Source organism: Leguminivora glycinivorella, chromosome 4, assembly GCF_023078275.1.
Source record: "Leguminivora glycinivorella isolate SPB_JAAS2020 chromosome 4, LegGlyc_1.1, whole genome shotgun sequence".
In the NCBI taxonomy this organism is placed as follows: domain Eukaryota; kingdom Metazoa; phylum Arthropoda; class Insecta; order Lepidoptera; family Tortricidae; genus Leguminivora; species Leguminivora glycinivorella.
In genome coordinates, this window is record NC_062974.1 from 10,502,304 (window position 1) to 10,518,727 (window position 16,424).

Here is a 16,424-nt window from a genome sequence, read left to right on the forward strand (position 1 = left end):
AATAAATAAATAAATAATAATAAATAACACGATCCTATCCTATCCTAGACCGCATGATCGTTTAATTTTCTTTTGCGTAAACAAAAAACATTGAGCTTTCATCCCGATTCCATCCAATTTTGTGCACTCGCAAAACAAAGAAACGGCTCACCTGTGACGTGCTGTTTGAAATTGGAATTTAGATTTTTTTTTATTGATAGAGTAAGTTAAACTAGGAGTGGTGATTGAGCCCTGTTCGAGTTATAGAACAAATATTATCTACTATGAATAAGAAATAATAAATATACTTTGTTGTTTATTTGGCTATCTATCTCTAGTTCCACCGAAAACACATTTAAACGGTAACCTAATATGTGAAGCCCGTCTTGTACACAATAATAATTTTGCTAGAAATATAATTTGATAACTCCATAGTAAACCGTTGGGCCGTTATCTACGAAATTTGAAGTAAACTTTTAGTTAATTGTGAGTGTGCACAGGAAAACGTCCTACTTAGTCGATTGCTATAAAGTCGCTTTGTCAGTTTATTCATATAAAGATACAAGTAAATCTCGCCTCAATGGTAACCGATAAAGTGGAACGTTTTACTAAACATACTCACATTTTATTTATCGTATGGCATTATATTTACATGTAGCAGTACTCCGCCGAAGAAGACTTTTAGTAATATTTTAATATGCGTTAGTATTTTTTTGCAATCTATGAAGAGAACATAATTAGAGCTTTATTATTAGTCTTAGACCTACTTTATTTCAACTTATCAAGGTAACAAAACAAAATCTCGGCCAAAATTTGACAACAAATTCCAAAAAGACTCATATTGAAAAGATAATTTTAATATTTATAATTAATCGAAACTTATATCTTTCCCTAACCCTCTGGTACTACCTATTAGTAGGCACATATTGCATGAGGTGAAAGTGTTATGGTTTCATAAAATCTTCTCTCTCCTACAGCATGATATCATATTTCGAGTCAACAGTTTGCCAAAGAACCTAGTAAATTTCCTGAGGTATTATTTTATACCAAATCTCAGCTTACGACATGAGAAATTGCCGCCAATGGGAAGGCACACTGACATTTTATCCCGCCAGGTGGCGCCTGTGCAAGATCACTCAGATTAAGGTGTTTTAAAAATACTTTTACATAGGTGTACTGTGCCTACCTTTTATAAATGAGTTCATTTTGAAACCTACTTACTTATTATGTAAGGAAACTATAATTATGTAATAACTTTCCACTCTTTTCTTTATAAGTACTAAACTTCCTTTACACGTGTCATAGGTACCGTGTTTGTGTATCCGACATATATTCATGAACAAGCTCGTCTTTCACTATTTATCGGTGGCGGGCAAAAACTACCGATATCCGGAATTTCAAAAACAGGGGTCCGAAACGTAAAAAGTCGAGTGTGAAGGGACCGGGCCTGTCACACGCACACAGTGTGATCAATGTGCCGTCAAATTGAATAGGTATTTATAGACCCAGAGCCCAGGCCCGCCAGACCTTCCTCAAATTCTCAAGGATGAAACTTTGGGACAATGTAGAGTTCATATCGGCGGTTAATGTGTGCATATTTTCTAGTTCGGCCCATCGGCCAATTTTTTGCTATCAAGTGATGAAGGTGAAAAAAAAAGTGCTTACTTTCCTTAAATTCTCAAGGCTGATTTTTATATATGTGTTAGAGCACGTTGTTAGAAATTGGTTATCATCAATGCCAGACCGTTTCCGCCGGCCATAACTTTTGCCAGACGCGACAAAGTTGGCAAAAAACGACTCTAACTTACCTCATTTTCTCAAGCCTGATTTTGATATATGATACGCAGGGACCTATAACTAGACCGTTTGTAAGCAGCCAGACCAATCGGATGGACCCAACCATCCGCCAGACCGACTTAAAGTTTCGATATGAGCATTAGTAGAATTGAAATATTCCGGGTCTATAAAAGCTAAAAACTTGAATTTTCTACATTAAGCTACGTGTATATTGTATACTTGACGTTATAAGCGACTTTCAAAAATTTTACTTCTAAGGAAATAAAAAAATGAAAGTTTATATGTGTTGCAAGATTAATTTTAAGCTATGAATTTTATTTACACTGCGTAAGTACATGTGTATTTTATTATAACTTTTACCAGACGCGACAAAGTTGGCAAAAAACGACTCTAACTTATCTCATTTTCTCAAGCCTGATTTTGGTATATGATACGCAGGGACCTGTAACCAGACCGTTTGTAAGCAGCCAGACCAATCGGATGGAATGGACCCAACCATCCGCCAGACCGACTTAAAGTTTCGATATGAGCATTAGTAGAATTGAAATATTCTGGGTCTATAAAAGCTAAAAACTTGAATTTTCTACATTAAGCTACGTGTATATTGTATACTTGACGTAATAAGCGACTTTAAAAAAATTTACTTCTAAGGAAATAAAAAAATGAATGTTTATATGTGGTGCAAGATTAATTTTAAGCTATGAATTTTATTTACACTGCGTAAGTACATGTGTATTTTATTATAAATATAACTTTTAAGTACCAGACGCGACAAAGTTGGCAAAAAACGACTCTAACTTACCTCATTTTCTCAAGCCTGATTTTGATATATGATACGCAGGGACCTGTAACTAGACCATTTGTAAGCAGCCAGACCAATCGGATGGACCCAACCATCCGCCAGACCGACTTAAAGTTTCGATACGAGCATTAGTAGAATTGAAATATTCCGGGTCTATAAAAGCTAAAAACTTGAATTTTCTACATTAAGCTACGTGTATATTGTATACTTGACGTAATAAGCGACTTTCAAAAATTTTACTTCTAAGAAAATAAAAAAATGAAAGTTTATATGTGGTGCAAGATTAATTTTAAGCTATGAATTTTATTTACACTGCGTAAGTACATGTGTATTTTATTATAAATTTAAAGAAGAAAAGTAAATTAAACTTTTTTTTCGGTCGTCGAACAAGGTGGTTTAAAATTAGTTTTAAGATCGATCCTTTTTAAATTGTGGGCGAGGGACCTCACACTATGTATAAAGGCACTATGTGTATGTTGCATATAATGTCAAATCCCTCGCATACTACAAAAGTTATTTAAGCATTTATATAAGTTCAGTTAAAATGAGGTGGAAAGTATAAGTGTATATGTTGTGTACACACGTAAAGTATTCTAAACTTTTTATAACGGCATACATGTATTTGAAGAATGCCAAAAATTTATTCGTGTCTGAAAATTCAGCATCTCCGACATGGGTTATAACGGGGTTGATGATGTTCGTATTGAGTACAAATGTTTAAACTTCCTAAACTTGTAATTCTAAAGTTCGTCACTTAGGTATGTTACCATGTTTTGTAGGAGAAAGGAAATTCGTTTAGTTATATACCGTTGTAACATTGATTGTTTACTTCTTTGAATTGAATATTTAATTTATAATGCACTGCACCAATTTGTTTTTTCCTTGTTTACGTTATTTATAATATAAAATTCAATTCGTTATTCAAGTTTTTAGCTTTTATAGACCGGGAATATTTCAATTCTACTAATGCTAATATCGAAACTTTAAGTCGGTCTGGCGGATGGTTGGGTCCATCCGATTGGTCTGGCTGCTTACAAATGGTCTAGTTACAGGTCCCTGCGTATCATATATCAAAATCAGGCTTGAGAAAATGAGGTAAGTTAGAGTCGTTTTTTGCCAACTTTGTCGCGTCTGGTAAAAGTTATATTTATAATAAAATACACATGTACTTACGCAGTGTAAATAAAATTCTTAGCTTAAAATTAATCTTGTACCACATATAAACTTTCATATTTTTATTTCCTTAGAAGTAAAATTTTTTAAAGTCGCTTATTACGTCAAGTATACAATATACACGTAGCTTAATGTAGAAAATTCAAGTTTTTAGCTTTTATAGACCCGGAATATTTCAATTCTACTAATGCTCATATCGAAACTTTAAGTCGGTCTGGCGGATGGTTGGGTCCATCCGATTGGTCTGGCTGCTTACAAACGGTCTAGTTATAGGTCCCTGCGTATCATATATCAAAATCAGGCTTGAGAAAATGAGGTAAGTTAGAGTCGTTTTTTGCCAACTTTGTCGCGTCTGGCAAAAGTTATGGCCGGCGGAAACGGTCTGGCATTGATGATAACAAATTTCTAACAACGTGCTCTAACACATATATAAAAATCAGCCTTGAGAATTTAAGGAAAGTAAGCACTTTTTTTTTCACCTTCATCACTTGATAGCAAAAAATTGGCCGATGGGCCGAACTAGAAAATATGCACACATTAAACGCCGATGTGAACTCTACATTGTCCCAAAGTTTCATCCTTGAGAATTTGAGGAAGGTCTGGCGGGCCTGGGCTCTTGATCTATTAGACTGACCGACTAAACTCGCCCGCCATACGTCCATGTATTTGGGGCACGGATTCCTCATTATTATTCAGAACTTGAACTGTTCGGGTCAGTACAAGCCAATATTCAGAGTTTTTTCTAAATAAAGCGATATTGGATGTCGGCCATATTCAATTTGTTGCTTGCATACATTTTACACGGATAAACGAACTTATTGTGGTGACCGTCAGATTAAATAAAAATGTTTTCAGTATAAATAGGAAATAAAAGTGCTGCTATTTTTAAAAGTAAATCTGGCTTAACATTGTGATCGAATGTTTCAGGGCTTTATCAACGGAAATCCTGTGGGTAGACGGATTATAACAATAAAAATCCATTCTAACAAGCTACACAAAATGAATTGAATATTTTTTACATAAGTATGTAAATTATTTTATATATCTATCGTATTTTATATTATCAATACATAGTTCCAAAAATGTAGGAATGGTCAGAAAATTTATAATACTTAGGTTACTTATGACTGTCGATTAAGAAAGCTAATGGTGCTCCCACATTGTCTGTTATAGCCTGACACGCCATGTTGCGGAATTTCATTAGAACTATTTTCTTCGTATTATGCTGAACTGTCTGTCACCCACAGATCAATACAACAAGATGGCCCTTACAGGGCGACTCGCGGTCACCAAGCATACGACAAATCAGGTTTATAAAAGTTTGAACGCGTGCGACACCGATCAGTAGCGCCCAAGTATACGACCCGCTAACAGTGTCCGTGTCCGCTCGGGAAAAAATCTTAAATAATCAATTTTGGTTGCAAACAATGGTCTCTTACAGCATAAAGTGGTGTGGCAAGTCTTCTAACACTTCTACATGTAAAAAAGATGGAACAACATTCCACAGTTAAGTCAAATTAATTATTTTGTTGAATATTGTTTATTGTCCGCGGAGTTCATTTATACTGGTCAATATGGTTGTGCTGAGCGGCGCCGAGGCGCGTCCATCCCTCTTTACCGAGTTAACAATGTGATATGCTATCCCTTTCACGTAAACGACTAGGCATGGGGCCATGTTAGTTTATGTCTGTTGCGGGAACTTCGTACTGCCGTTCGTACCATGTGCTACCATTTTATGAAATATAAAAGAAAGCAGATTTGTAATAGTGAATAATTATCTAGAATCTGTAGAGTCTGTAGTGGTATTTAGTTCATTGATTAGTTTAGAATATTTAGTTGGTTATTTAACTTAGTAAACGTAAGTAAAAATGCACAGTTTAGTTATTAGTTACTAGAATGATTTTTATTGAGATGCTATCACAATTATCATCCTCCTTGCGTTATCCTGGCATCGGCATTCGCCACGGCTCATGGGAGCCTGGGGTCCGCTTTGGAAACTACTACCAAGATTTGGCGTAGGCACTAGTTTTATGAAAGCGACTGCCATCTGACCTTCCAACCCGAAGGGTAACTAGGCCTTATTATAATTTAATTATAATATTATAATTTGTTGCAAAACAAATTCACCACAGTACTGGTACCGGTACCATTGTCTATAATAGACATGTCCCATTCCCATCCCTACTGCTAATCATAAAGGCGCGCCATTATTTGAAACGACCAATGGCAGCACCGTGCGCGCCCGCCTCACCCCGCAAGGATTGGTGATTTGCGTCTCGAACAATATCGCTTGCATTTGGCTTCTAGTGGGGTGTTCTGTGCTGTCACCACATAATAACGTCAGAATAACAGAGCCCTTTTGACAATAGTCATATATTTTTGGTCAGGCTTTATATACCGATATATAACAGCCAATATGGGAGCACAATAACCATTTGTCTGCCTTTGTCCATAGTTGCGAAGGAGGCTGGCTGCAGCTGAGCGGCGCGAGCGCAGTGCGCGCGGCGGGCGCCGGCGGCCCGGCCGAGACCCGCCTCTGCGGGGCCAATGAGCGATACACTCCGCCAGTTGTACTGTTCGCGGACCATGGCGCTTCCACGTTGGAGTTCAGGTATTTGTCGAACCTGCTACAGTACATAGTTGCGAAGGAGGCTGGCGAGCGCGGTACGCGCGGTCAACGCCGGCGGCCCTGCCGGACCCGCCTCTTCGTTTTTTTTAAAATTATAAGTGGACTTACTCTACGGGGGCAATAAGCGCTACACTCCGCCTGTTGTACTGTTCGCTAACCACGGCTTGTCCACTTTGGAGTTCAGGTATGGATGTAAATTGTATTGTAGAATCTCCTCTAACTTGCGATATACAACTAACTGCGGGGCCACCTTAGCACACCAGTTGAATTCTTGCTATCGTGATGATCGTGACAAGTCCATATCCCTAAAAAAACACACATTCCCAAAATAACGACGTGGAGGAAAATAGTGCTACGTCTAGGTTAGTAGTGAGACGTTTTGCACAAAATTCACTGTAAATTTTGTGAAGGAGCTTTATTAATCGATAGTACGAGACGTTCTCAGTGATATTATCACTATTCTCCGAACCTGAAATATGAAATATAATTACATGTAAGGTATCTGTACACTATTCCGGGATAGTAAAATGTGGTACATTATTCCGGGATACTTTGGTTTTTGTCGCAAAATAAGGAAACTATCAGTAAAATCTTAAGTTAATGCAGTATTTAATTAACTATAGATCAAATAGAACCGAAAAAGTCGATTTTCGGATATCTATCTTATCTTTTGAAGCCATGAGGTACCTCCAAATGCGTCAGTCGCAACCACGCAGTGGTTTCTATGGGCGTGTTTGACGGTGAGCTTAACGCGGCAGCGGAACTTCGTAAGGGTTTGCTGTGATGATGGTAAGTTTATTGATATTAAATTTGTATCATAATTGTCTTATAGTTATTAAAAAACATTTATATCATCTTTTCAAGTTAATTTAAAACATATTTTTATTAAAATGCCCGCTCCCGGAATAATGTACACCATTTTGACGAGGTGTACATAATTGCGGGAGTATCACGGAATAACGGAAACACAGTCCGTAATGTTTTTGTGTCCTATTACTATTTGCGGTTAAGTATATTTATATATTTGATGTAAATACATTAAGTAAAGATTACAGATTATAGTGACATAATTACGGTACATATATTTTTTAGATTTTAATCTCATAATTGAATACGAAATGTATACTCAATGAGTAATACGTGCGAAATATTGGACTGTGGCATCAACATTAAATTTGTTTTATTTCATAAAATTAAAGCACAAAGTTTATTTATTTCAATGTTTTGAGTGTATTTGTTATATAATCTTCCCATATACTAAGAAAAAAATCTTGTTTGTTTTAATGTAGCCTTTTTTTGACTGCCGTAATTAAGTACACGACTTTATATGAGTGTATCTTATTCTGGTATACTTATATAAAGTATATTAAAATATATAGACTCATAAAATAAGGTACAGAGACCCGGATATTATGTTTTTAAAGTTCCTTAGTTAGCTAAAAATCTTTATACCGCATATTGGTTTGTCCGTCAGTCAGTCTGTCCGTCTACGATTTAGCTCAATCATCATTAGTACTAGAAAGCTAAAATTTACATGAGGACAATACATAATAGGATAGACATATATAAATATAAAATAGTACCTATTTAAACCGATTTCATCAAACATGGCTAAGAAGAACACTCTCTATTAATTCAGCTCTTTCAAACGAAAAAAACTAATCAAAATCGGTTCATCCATTCGAAAGCGATGCCTTAGACAGACAGACAGTGAAACTTATAACACCCTGTCGTTATATCATATAATCGTTATACCGTAAAATATCATATTTCCCTTCCCATTCCAGCTCACTAAAATATTGCCAATTATAAAAAATACACTCTGTATAAGCATTTATCAAAACGATATGTGCATTATATATTTATGTAAACAATATTTTTAATTCGTTTCTTTACATTATGCTTCAACAAAGTGGACTTTAAAGATATCCCGTAATAATGTACAACGACTCCCGGAATTAAAGCCATACCAAAATTGTATCCCGGAATAATGGGCAAACTAAGGGTTTAGTAAAACAACGGTAATTTATATAAATTAGAAGTTACGATGCAAAATAGTGTCTTAAATCAATCGTAGAAGACTTATCCTCAAAATAAAATAGTTAACACCACTAGAAACCTCGCATTTTTGTTTCAATCCTCACTTAAAGTAGGAAACGTCTTAAGTTCCCGTAATATGGTACAGTTACCTTATGAAGTAAATATAATTATATTCCATACCACTACTCTGTAACTTACGCGACGTCAAATTAGTTTTACAATCTACTTTTGAATATATCACTACACATTTTACGGAGTGGCTCGGATGAGGATTCTGTTAACCTGATCCTTATCATATTATCGGTCCCGCTACTAGAGCAATCTACCAACGAGAATGTAATTTAAATAAATCAACCTCTGGAATATAGACTGACTCTTGATATTTTAGATATTTATTCAAATTATTAAGGAAAACGTTCTGCTAAAGAGCTAGAAACATTTACCTAACTAGAAAGTGTTATAATTTACTCTGTCATATTCGGAATTTTTATTAAAGGGACGAACAGGAAACTGCGAAAAATATTAATAAAATAGAAACATCAATGTTGTGACATAAAAGCTTTCATAGCTTAATCCTGGTCGACGTCACAACATAACATTTTTTTATTCGTGTTTTCCGGGATTCCATAATAAAAGTTACTTGGTGTAAGTACCTTTTTAGGAAATTATTACAGGTGATAAAAAACGCCATTTATGCATACTAATTATTCATTATACTTCGGCATGCATAATAGGCAAACCAGTGCCGCGTCCGAACCCGAAATGAATAATAAACGTATAATTAATTACATTCCGCACTAATACAAGTGCCCCTAGGTACTTAACCGGTATTGTCGAGAGCCATAATGGTTGGCGCTTCAAAATTTATCTGCATTTGCAGTTCGTTTCGGAAACGCATGTTCCGGCAGTCAGCGGGACAAAAGGTCGTCACAACGGAACCGGTAATGCTCTGTTCGGAATTGCGGTCCCAGTCCCAGCGCTCGCAAAGCCTTGCCGACCCGTACAGTGGCTATCAGAAATATCGGAGCACCAAAGGTGCTCAAAAATAAATGTACACACTGTAAAGGCTTGAAAATAGAGGTGTGTGAAGTACTCACAAGTATCTTCATACTTGTAAGTACTTCGCGCGCTTCGAAATATCTGTTGGTGACTGCACTAGTTCTGTACGAGTAGGACTGTGGTCGCTGATGTCAGTTTATGGCTTGAGACGCGCGTAATTCCATTTCCGACGCGATTTGCGACTGTGGTAATACATTAGGGCGGTAATTGACCAAGTGCCGTCACTTTGCAGTTCCCATTGCGGCTGTGATTTATGTAGTCTAACTGCCAACCGCAACAGTGATTGCGTTGTTTACTCGTATATTAAACTTTTTGGTATTTTCAATGCTTTGCTGAGGTTTCTTTCGTGTAATTGAAAATTTTACGGGGAGCTGGCAGAGTAAAACTTTGATTGCGAAGGATACTAAGGTCGGGATTCCCCGATGAAACTGTTAGTAGTTTGAACCAAGTAAATGTAACTATTTGATAACAACCTCTGTCCCTATTTTCAGTTGATTTTCTACTTTTATTATAGATATATCGTCACTACTTTGAAAAAATCTCGTATCTCACGCTGCTCCTCAAAGTTAAAAAGCAGTAAGTCTATATGCATTCCATACATACTTACTACAATTTTCTTTTCATTGACAGACGAAGATACAAGTTTTTTAAAAAGTAGTGACGATATAGCGTCTTTTGATGATCAGGGTGGCTAGCCGAATGGCACAATCGCTCACGAAACGCTCACGAAACGAAGCGCTAGTAGATATCTATCTCTATCGCGCTTGCGTATTGGCGCGACAGAGCCAGCGGCGTATCGCTTTCGTTTGGCGTCGGAGAAATGCCATTCGGCTACGGTGCCGGGGGCCCATTTCTAGCGGAAATCTCTTTCCAACTTGTCATATTAGACATTGACTACCACTGTCTTGTAAATTGTAACTTGTAGCTTCGAGAACTGGGGCCCAGTTCTATCCATACTAATATTATAAATGGGAAAGTTTGTCTATCTGTTTGTTTGTCCGTCTACGCCCGACGAATTGACGCGATTTTTTCAGAGGAGACTGTTGAAGGGATGGAGAGTGATATAGGCTACTTTTATGTCTCTTTGTCCCCTCCTCCCACTTCCCTAAAAGGGGGGTGGACGATTTTATGGAGCATTACGCAATTTTCTAATTTAACGCGAGCGAAGCGGCAAAAGCTAGTCGTAATATAAATAACTAGCTTTCGCCCGTGGTTTCGCTCACGTTAAGTTCGAAAATTGCGGAATCCTTCATACAAACTTCCACCCTCCATTTAAGGGAAGTGGGGGGTTAGAAAGAGACAAAAAGTAGCATATGTCACTCTCCATCCCTTCAACTATTTCCACTTAAAAATCACGTCGATTCGTCGCTCCATTTTGCCGTGAAAGATGGACAAACAAACAGACACACACACTTTCCCATTTATAATATTAGTATGGATTATGGAATCGACTATTGACCCATTTTGACAGGATAACGGAGAAGACTGACCGGTCGCAGTTCCTCGCATTCTTCAGCTTCACATCTCTCAGCAACACGCAAGGAGTTGGCTTCCACCCGAGCGGCGGGTCTAGGATCCCACTTACAGGTTCGATTCATTATTGCACTTGTATCGCGGTGATTGTGATGATACCACCCTGACATATCTTTAAGACCATTGTACCTAACTCACAGTCTGACAATAAACATTTCATTTCATTTCATTTCATTTCATTTCCATTTCATTTCATTTCATTTGTAAAATCACTTGTGTAGCTACCATGAGTTTTAATGTCTTTTGATAGCGTAAACGTTTTGGAAGGTAACATGGTATTAAGAAGATGTGAACGCGCGCGTGTCCATACATCAAGCGCGACTTGAAGTATGGACTCGCGCGCGACGAGGCAAGTTGTGCTAGAGGCACACTTACGCCGTGTCTTGCGTGGGCGACGGGCGCGCGGCCGTCGCGCGACCGTCGCCGTCGCGTCTCATACTTTCATATCGAAGGTTTGATTTCGTATGCGTCGCATCGCCGTCGCGCGACCATCGCGCGACCGTCGCCCACGCAAGCCACGGCGTTAGGTGTTAGACAGGGTGGGCAAAGTTGGAGCACTTCATGGTAATGCAACCTACTGTGTTTAAAGTATGATCAACAAACTTGCGGAACACCGATAATGTAGCCGGCTTCAATAGTTATACTACGTTGCGTTTTGGAGTTGACTTTAAAAAATACGCATTTAACCAACACGCATTTTGCTGCGGGTGACCTTACCAATTTATAAAAAAGTCTCACTTTGATTCAAAATGACTTGACTCAAAACGGTATTTATGCTTAGAATTTGGTATAATTTTTTTGTACATCGAAGTAAGTAAAAGATTCGTCATTTTACGTGATACATACGTACGTACTTTCATTTATATAAATACCCATAGATGAAATTGGCTACCACTACTGTACAAAAGCTGCAAAAGTGCGTAGCGAATTCAGAACCAGGACCAATTCAGCCATTGTTAATGGCTGTACACATACATAAACCTGTTTCGCTTGAATTCCTTTTCAAAAGTATTTAAGTAATAATAAATCGCACGCACTTCAGAAAGCTAAATCGAGTGCCTTGCAGATTTCAAAAAGAAAAGGTATTGAAAGTACGCCCCACTACAAAACTTGAGCAGAAGCGACGCTCAACTCGCTCCTCGAAGTCGTTCAGATCCATTTAATTCCATTGCACTCCCACTCCATTTAGATCTTCTTTTACTGCATAAACTTTGCTTTATGTTATTCATCTTTAACAAGTGCTTTAATGATTGCAAAGTTATGGTAAGTATCTTTAAAGTTCGTTTTATTATTTGAAAATGTATTTAGAGAGCATCCGGGCGGTTATTAATTCAGTTGAAGTATCTGACAAACTTTTGTATTTAATATCAATACAAAAATGTTTTAATATTAACGGGCGTGTACCGGACGTAGGTGTGACCCTCGTCAATTTCTGTTTATAAATATTATGTGTCGAAATATCAGCAGGATATCACATCGAACTCACTTATAAATTATTACGTGACTTTTCTTTCACTAAATTTGAGCTAACAAGAATGTTTTGATATTTCTGATCCCCGCTTGAATTATTTTGCAGAGTACATATTTTATTATGAATCGAATGAAATAAACAAGATTCGAGGAACTAGCAATTTTGTGCCTATTTTATTCAAGCTATTTTATTTGTGTGTGTCCTTGGGCACACCTATTTATAAACATGTTTATAATGAAACGCACGAATGACGGTTGACAAGTAACGGATTTATTCATATTCAGATATGGGAGCATAAACACAAGTTACACATATTCTTGACTAGATGGCGCTAGTAACCTTATTTTAAACTTATTTTGATGTAAGTAACAACACCCCCACTATATCAAAATAACAAATAAACTAATATTTCATGGTGCAAACCGGGGAAACAATATTTTCTTAACTTAATATCACAATATTTTTCTCTACAAAGTTAACAAATTAGCACAGGTTAATAAATAACTAAATAAATGATTTACTAACAACAAACAAACAGCAATAAAATCATTTTTAAACCACACTAAGTGTTTTCATAAACCTGTATTGTTTCACCTCCAGTAAAACTTTACTTAACATGTCAGTTGTTTCTACAATATCATTATTAATCACTTCTATAATGCAGTTATAAACCTTGAGTTAACAATAACATGTCAGTATCTTCACAATTATTTCAATTTGGCTTTTCAACATTTAATTTACATTCCATAGAAGTTTCAAACTTTTTCAACTTACAACTTAACTATGATTTGAAAATATTAGAAAAATCATGAACACCAATAGTTTTCAAATTATCATAATGCTTATTTACAAATACACAAGGCTCAAGTTTCCATTTTGTGTATCCTAATTTACATGAAGATTCATCCACTTTTTTTATACCAAGCAAGTGATGATTGCTTTACACCATTAACAGCCTTTTTTAATTTCAACTCGTTTAAATCACTGACAGGAAAACCTTCTGGCAAATGCATAAAAATACTTTTTTAAGTTGGCCATTAAGAAAAGCTGTTGTGACGTCTAAATGAGTTACATTCAACTGTACACTTAAGGCAAACAGTAACCTCAACATTGAGTGCCTAATAACAGGGGAACATGTCTCTTGATAGTCTACACTGAGCTTTTGCGTAAAGCCCTTAGCTACAAGCCGCACATGATAACTCACTTTATTGTCACAAACACGTTTCTTTTTCAACACCCACTTGCATTACACTACCGGAGCATCGACAACTTCCCAAACCTCGTTGTCTTTAAACGACTGCAGTTCATCGGCCATCGCCTGCAACCACTGTTGTTTCTCAGGACCACTGACAGCTTCCGCATATGTCATTTCATCTTCTCCCACATAGGTGCATGTATTTGCAAAAATATACTGCTCAGGTTTCTTCCTCTGTCAATTCTGACGTTCTTCACAGCGGGCAACTTCTCTGATACCTCGGGTCTTCTCGGCTAAGCATCTACTGAAGACAGTTGAATTTCAGGTTTCAACTGTGACAGGCCTGCATCTGTTCTAGATATATCTTCTAAGAACTGCTGCTGTACTTCCTCTTCATGCTGTTCACCTTCATTTTCCATGTCTAGGTATTTTAACTCAGAGTCGCTGGAGCTTTGCTGGTTAATTCTAATTTAACCACAGATTCCTCTGTCAACTCCCCCACTGAATCTGTGTTTTCTACACAAACTGTGACTGTGTCGTCATTCCTTTTCTTCTCAAGAATCACAACATCTCGACTTGTTGTAATCTGATTCTTGACTGTAACCTTTCATGTTCTCAGGAAAATCTATTCCATCGACTAATTCACGCTTCACTTCGTAGCCGTTGATATTTCCTTAATATCCGGAACACAAAAAACAGGTACTTTCGTATTATTTGCTGCGACACTGTCTAAGAATAAGCGTCTAAAACTTTTAATTTTGCAGCCATGTTTCGGTCGCCGTATGCAACATAAAAATCACTTTTATTAAAATCTCCACTGAGAAAACAACGCTAAAATGCGTTTGTCTGTTTTTTCTTCTCCGATTCCTCACTTAAAAGTGGACATTGGCTTCGATAATGGCCTTCGTTTTTTCATTTATAACAGGTTATGTTTTTCGTGTTTACATTCGAGTTTGACGTTTGACAGGTCTGTTGTCTATGCTTGCTAGTGTTGCGACAGTTCTTCAAGTGACTTGCAACAAATGCTGAATTGCATTCCGTTTCACTTACTTGACTTGATTCCATATCGAGTAATTTTGTCTTGATGGAATCGGCCGTTATACTGATACCAGAGTGCTCGATAGCCATAATCATGGGCATAAAACGTTCTGGTAAACCAGCAAGCATCAAAGAACCCACCCATTCATCATCAATTTTGAAACCCGTACCGGACAATCTCTGCGAAGTTTCAACTATTTGTGTCACATAATTCGTCATATTTTCACAGTTTTCCAGTCTGATGGATATTAAATGACGAAGCAAAGTAATCCTCCGCGAAAATCCCGAATCGTCGAACAAAGTCTTCAACGCCGTCCACAATTCCTTCGTGGTCTTTGTCTGCTTTATATGCACAAATAATGATGAATCTATCGTCAAAATCAGCTTCGCTCGTGCTTTTGCGTCTGCAGCGTCTACCGCTGTTGTAGTACCGTCTGCCGCAGGTTCTTCCTTCAGATACTTGCTCGCGCCTTCAAGTATCAGCAAATTTTCTACTGCGAACGCCCAATCGTCGTAATTCTCGCGACCTTTCAGCTTCGGCACGTTCGTCAGAAAATGAGAACTCATTTTAAAGCACTTAACACGAAAAACACTAACTATTACAAATACTTTTTAATTAAAAACGGGCTGGGACCCATAACCTATAATGAAACGCACGAATGACGGTTGACAAGTAACGGATTTATTCATATTCAGATATGGGAGCATAAACACAAGTTACACATATTCTTGACTAGATGGCGCTAGTAACCTTATTTTAAACTTATTTTGATGTAAGTAACAACAATGTTTACTATTTTCTTTAGGTTGTTATCGAATGAAACCGAAAACAAAATCTTCCCGACTCTTGATAGTCTGGATGTTCCAAAATGTTACCTATTAACAATATACACAAGCTGCCTGATATTGAAGGTTTTTTATTTTCGTGACTATTTTACCCCTTTTGGGGTATTTTCGCCGCAACGCTTCGCTATACCACAGACAATATTTGATTACCTACTTTATGGTCATACGAACGATTTTTTATCTTAAAACTCATTTAAAATCATTCAATTATACCCTTAGGCACTGGTCCCACCGCGAGCTAGTAAGCTATGGCTGATAAGCACACCCGAAAGAAGAGACAAGGCTATTAGTTCACCACTGGGTGAGTAACTATAAACATCGCCGTGTCTCTTTTAGTTACACGGGAGTCATTATCTTTTGTTCGTTTTTATAGCCGATAGCTCATAGTTTACTAGCTTCGCGGTAGGACCAGTGCCTTAAGCATCTCCTCAATGCACAAATACTTCTAGGAGTTCTCATAATCATGATTCATAAATTTCATAATCATAATATTTTAAAGTATTATTTTCATCGACATAGATTGCGACTGGTTGTACCAAGACGTGTCGTGCCGCGGCCCCAGCCCGTGCGTGCTGGCGAGCCCGGGCTACCCGGGTCTGTACCCGCCGCACCGCCGCTGCCGGTACCTCTTCGCTACCAACTCCGTCAACACCAGGGTCAAGATCATCTTCACATCGATACTGCTGCCTAGAAAGTTAGTATCATCATGTTTCTTCAAGGTAGTGTTATATGGATTTAGATTGCGACTGGTTGTACCAACCATCAAGACGTGTCGTGCTGCGGCCTCAGCCCGTGCGTGCTGGCGAGTCCGGGCTAATACCCGGTACCTCTTCGCTACCAACTCCGTCAACATCAGGGTCAA

General features: G+C 37.6%; 1 protein-coding gene across 1 annotated transcript in view; it reads left to right on the forward strand.

Annotated features, from left to right (window-relative positions):
* LOC125225327 overlaps positions 1 to 16,424 on the forward strand; it is a 65,498-nt gene that overhangs the window by 7,498 nt on the left and 41,576 nt on the right. The window contains exons 3-5 of the mRNA XM_048128977.1: positions 6,207 to 6,362; positions 10,951 to 11,066; positions 16,082 to 16,256. Of these exons, the coding sequence (XP_047984934.1) occupies positions 6,207 to 6,362; positions 10,951 to 11,066; positions 16,082 to 16,256 (447 nt within the window). The remainder of the gene's footprint in view (positions 1 to 6,206; positions 6,363 to 10,950; positions 11,067 to 16,081; positions 16,257 to 16,424) is intronic.